Source organism: Gavialis gangeticus, unplaced genomic scaffold (genome assembly GCF_001723915.1).
Source record: "Gavialis gangeticus isolate Ggan-Ray unplaced genomic scaffold, GavGan_comp1, whole genome shotgun sequence".
Lineage (NCBI taxonomy): Eukaryota > Metazoa > Chordata > Crocodylia > Gavialidae > Gavialis > Gavialis gangeticus.
Window position 1 is genome coordinate 81581769 of NW_017729025.1, and position 5448 is coordinate 81587216.

The following is a 5448-nucleotide window of genomic DNA, read 5'->3' on the forward strand; positions in this document are numbered from 1 at the left end:
TAAAAGCCCTCCCTGTTGCTAGGAGCAGAGCTAAATATACCCAAGCAGCTTCAACAGCAGGAATAAAGACACAATGGTACAGACTTTAGTGTGGGCGAGGTACCTGAACAAAAACCTAGGGTCCCTAATGGAGTTGTGGCAGAAAGGTCTTCAGTGTAGGCTCCACATCTCTGCTGCTATTGTTATCCATACTATAATAATAGTACCTTGCTGTTGCAAAGTAGACTTATGCCAAGTCAGGGGAACCAGTTCCAACACAAACCTTTATGACAGACAGAATGTGAGAAGATACATGTAAATAAGTCAAGAGTCAAGCCATTTATTTGATTGTTGGGGGGCATTAATCTTAAAGACCAGCTCTGTTATACTTCTAAACAATCTTATGACCAGGGCTACTGATTCCCCGCTATAGTTGTAGTGTGACCTGGGTCTTACATAGCGACTCATAAATAAAATCAATTTGTTTTGCCCTCGTTATTTTGTTGAATACATACAATTCTGCTGGGGAATAAAACTGAACTTTACCGCCAGTTTACTGTTAAGCAGCAGCTGGAATCCTTCTCTCTTCTCTTGTTCATTCCCATCATGCAACTGGTCAGCCTGCTGCAGGAGCTGCTCAAGTTCCTCCTCCACTGTAGAATCCAGGATTAAAGTTGTTTCATCCTCATTGACTAGATCTAGGGAATCCTTCCGTGCAGTCCTCACTGTTTCACAGCTCACTTCATCTTCCCCCTCTTCGCTTTCTCTCTCCGACTCCCGATCGTAATCGGACTCTGCATTGGCTGTGCTGTACCTTTCAGAAAATACACACATTGTAATCCAACATTAAGTTACACAACATATACTCGGAACAAGATGCAGGGTGACAGTTTTACATAAAGCTTTAACAAGACAGGGATGAAGATGATCTAGTAAGTATCTTGGGTCAAACTGTTTCCAGTGGCAAGAGGTATACCTCCACAAGGTAACCTCTAGAACTGTGCAGAACACCATTTTAAATCCCTTACAGCATTTTCACTAATCATTATAACAAGTGGAAAAAGGCAGAGAGAGAAACTCAAAGGAAGCCAGCACAAAACTCAAGCAACAGGAGTTCATTTCCAGCTTCTCTTCTGCAAAAGTTCTTTTAGAGCATTTAATTTTTAAGGCCTAAAAAAGATGTCTATTGAACAGAACTGCCAAAGAAGAGCACCTAGGAAGTTACAGACTACACGGTAGACATTTTCAATAGGAAACAACAGACTCATCTGGGTGGCAGATGCAACTTGATGTTTTTGATGTAAGCCAAAGAATTTCAAACACAATAGCATTCTTGGCAAGCTCCGGTATTTTGATCAGGTGTGTGACCAGTAAATATGAAGCAGATTAGTCATGCTGACATGTGAAAATGTTTGAAAGTTAGATAATCAAAACAAATTCATGAGTACAAAAAGCCAAGTCATTATCATTGGCAACCCTGTGCAGTCAAGGGTGATTGTCCTCCATGACTGCCTTATCTGTGGGTCCAAAGGTGGCTGACAAGGCCAATCCAGGATCGACAGGTTCTAGTGCAACTCAGGCACGTGTTTCCATGCAGCATGGGTGGTTCTAGATTTTTGGATTGGTTCAAGACATGGCTGTTTCTGCTGCTTCTGTTTCTCCATCTCCTGTTGTTGTTGTTGTTGCGAGGTTTCAAAGTACTGAGATCTTCACATTTGGGATGCCCCTGGGTGATAGTCTCCCATGAGTTGATATAAATGTTGCATTTTTTCAAGTGGGCCTTGAGGACATCCTTGAAGCATTTTCTCTGTCCTCCTAAGCTTATGCCTCGACTGAGCTAGGAGAATAAAATTTGCTTCGGAGTCTGGAGTCAGATATCTGCATGACGTGGCCATCCCAGTGAAGCTGATGTTGAATGATTATTGCCTCGATGCTCATGGTGTTTGCTGAGAGGACACCAATGTTGGTGTATTCGTCTTCCCGCTAGATTTGAAGGATCTTCTGCAGGCAGCGTTGATAGTATTTCTCCAGCAACTTGAGGCGTCTCCTGTACATTGTCCACGTCTCAGCTCTATACAGTAAGGTAGGGATTACGACTGCTTGTTAAACCACGAGCTGGGTTTCAAATCCGATGTTGAGATCTTCAAACACACATTTCCTTAAACATCTGAAGGCTGCACTTACACATTTGACAGGAAGTTGGATTTCTTCATCCATGTTAGCCTTTTGTGATAGATGGTTTCTGAGGTAAAGGAAATATTCAACATTCTCCAGAAAAGGCCAAGTAGCAGATGAGCAATATAAAGATACAATATTTATATAACAATATGCAATTGTTAGCTATTAAAATGGTCAGATTATATAAAGCAAAATAAAGCTCAGACAAAATTTTTTTCCAAAGCCTGTCTTAAATTAAGCTTCTTAAATTATGTTCAAGTGTCTGAATAAGTGACCTGATTTTGGAAACTGCTAAGTACTTATCAGCACCCACCAAAACCAGGAGGATTATTTAGATACCTAAAGTAAAGGTTTAGGAGTCTAACTTTAGGTTTTAAGTTTGACCTAACTTGTCCTCTTTCAAACTCAGATGGAAGCTCTTAACTAAGGAAGGGAAATAAAGTTAGCCCTAACAATTTCAGAAAGAACCGTTTTAAATTCAGGGTTTGCTCAAACAATAAGGGAAACAATCTCCAATATCCTACCCCAATTCCTTTAAACTTTTCATTCCAGATCCTGACTGCAATTGTTGGAGTAGTGAACAGGAAGATAAGCAGTCTCTGTAAGTAGAACCCAAACAACAATAAAACTTGAAAAGCTTAATACCTGTGCAAAAGGGAAGCCACTGGGGAACTGCTGTTATGTGCTCCCTACAGTTGGGCATGTTAAATTGTCATGACATTCTGCACTAGCTGAGACGTCCAGTGTTCTCTACAGGTAGCTGTAGTGTTCCCTATGTGAAGTTATCAAACCAGTAGACAAAGCATGTGCCAAGGTCTATGTCTAAGATAGCAGTCGCAGGGAACTGGGTTAAACAAAGGTGAGAAGACTGATTCTTGGCTACCAAAGTAATAATTGTCTGAAGTCATCAGGGATTCAACTGTATTCTAAAGAGAAAGGCATTTGAAGAGAAGGGTTAGCACAGATCCCCACCCTGAGGCACCACCATGTGGTATGATCATATCAAATCTCAAACTAAAGCAGTATATTGCCACTAGGTTGATGGAAGAGAGGTGGTACAGAAATCATGCTGAAGATTCAGTAGGTAGCATTATTCCATTTAATTCCAGGTAGGTACTGTAATCCATCAACATAGTGACAGATTACTATGGTGTTCCCATATTTTGAATGAGTTGTAAAATCTAATGTCCTCACCACTTCCTATGAAACAGTCATAAGACATTTCTTAATGAGTATATGGTACTAAACTTTGATTCCTTGGTTAAACTCAATTTGAGTAGTTACATTTAACCTCCCCAAATCCCCTTTGCAGTTTCAATTTACTGTGCACCAGTGCAGAGTTTTGTGGGCTACCAAACAGCAAGTGTGCTCCTCCTAAGCAACAGTTTAACAGTACCTGAAACTATTTTTATATTTAAAGAGAAAAAGTGGTTTTCATTCTGAAGGATCTAAAAAAAAGTAATCTTGCCACAGAAAAGTAAGATCTGAAGAAGTTCACCACTTTAAAAACCCCATTTGCTCCTTCTTTTTAAAGAAAAGATGGACACCACTTAATGCAGGGCTTGTGTGCATGTTTTTCCCCCTCTGCATTCAAACTCACTTTGACATGGCTCATCTGAGATGCTGCCAGTTTAAAAAAAGAGAAGCAAGCAAAACTGAATAACTTTATAAAAGCAAACGTATTTAAAAGGATCCACAGGTTTAGATGTTATCCTGATTTTCTCAAATTTAGGAAGATGGGAAGTTCTTAAATGCCTTATTATGTCAAAGTCCTTGGCTGGCACATTTCCTGAATGGACAACAAAAAGTGCATACTATTTGGTGCTAAAAAGCACAAGAAAAAAGAAAATGGGGCAGAGGAGTCTGTTGGACCTTCACAGTGCCAGAGAAACATAAGGAAATTAACTTCTACACCACAATACTTCTTGCTGCTCACAATATGGAACAATCTGAGTCATTTGGAAATGAAATGTGAGGATGGCTTATAAAGTGTTTGGCTTATAATGAAGAGGAGAAGAAGGAGATTTATAGGATTTAATTAAAAGGCAAAAGAAAGTAGTTGTCAAAACAAAGATGCCAATTAATTTTTATCTTTTGAGGATAATTTTTTCCCTCCCAAGTGCCCCTACATATCTACGTTGCCTTTTCCAAAATAAGTTTTTCCCATACTGATTTTCTATAGGAAGAAACACATTGCCTACATTTCCAAAGGTAATGTTGTGTGATAGCACAGAATATTTTGATTTGGTTGCCAGGTGGCTGCTATACATGGCTGTTCAGGACAGTGAAATACAACTTCAGTTTCACATAACAAAACTGCTTCATATCAGGCCAGGGTCCATCCACCATCCACTAATTCACGACAGTGACTCTTAAATCTCCCTGTAATGTTTTAAATTACTGACATAGAGCTGAGCCACATTATCTAAATATATTCTGACAAACAAGAAAATTAGACAGCAGCAGTGACTCAGAACCCAGCTTCCAGATGCCTCAACCTGATTTACAGAGAGGTAGCACAGAGTAGGGATCACCAACATACAGCCCTAAGGTTCACTGAATTTGGTGGCACGTTGGTGACAGAGGCTTAGCCTGCACACATGCCAAGGCTGAGTGGCAAGGATCTCTTCCAGGTCTGGTTGGTAAGATGCTATTCCCATGCAGCATGGGGGTAGGGATAAGCATGGCCTGGAAGAGTCTCTGCTCCCACCATGGCAGGGGTGGCCACAGCTGCAGCAGAACGCTGGCCTGCCTCAAGACCTAAGCTGAGTTGTTCTGACCTGTGGCTCTGAAAAGTTGTAGACTACTAGCATCAAGAATATCCGTCATCTTATTCTTCCAACTCACTGTACCCTCTTGCACACACTTTTACCAGCCAATCCCTTACAATATTAAGCAGCAGGGCTCCTTTCCCAGAGATGTCAAAAAGCTCACAGGAAATAGGAGCTAGACAGAAGCTGAAAATTGGCTGTGCAAACATCAAGTATTGCCAATCCTGAGAATTACGTTAATCAAAATCACAAGATGATTATGTCAAATATAACAACTAATCCAGGTTTGAGCCTGGGTTCATTTTTTCTGAGACCAAGAGAGCTAGAAACTCACTAAAGCAGCAATGGAGTGCTGCCACCTAACATCCCATGCTGCTGCTGTTTTGCCTCTTGCCTCCACCCCCTGTCCGGTCTTTGGCACGGCTTTGGAACCATGGCGGTGCTCCTCCATGCTTAGAGCACTCTGATTGGCCATTTCCGTCAGCCAATCAGAGTGCAAATAAAGCATTACAGACAGACA

General features: G+C 40.9%; 1 protein-coding gene across 1 annotated transcript in view; it reads right to left on the reverse strand.

The window, feature by feature from the left end:
• The window catches only part of RMDN3 (regulator of microtubule dynamics 3), a 104597-nt gene that overhangs the window by 65988 nt on the left and 33161 nt on the right, over nucleotides 1-5448 (reverse strand). Inside the window, exon 4 of the mRNA XM_019519013.1 lies at nucleotides 526-793. Within this exon, the coding sequence (XP_019374558.1) occupies nucleotides 526-793 (268 nt within the window). The remainder of the gene's footprint in view (nucleotides 1-525; nucleotides 794-5448) is intronic.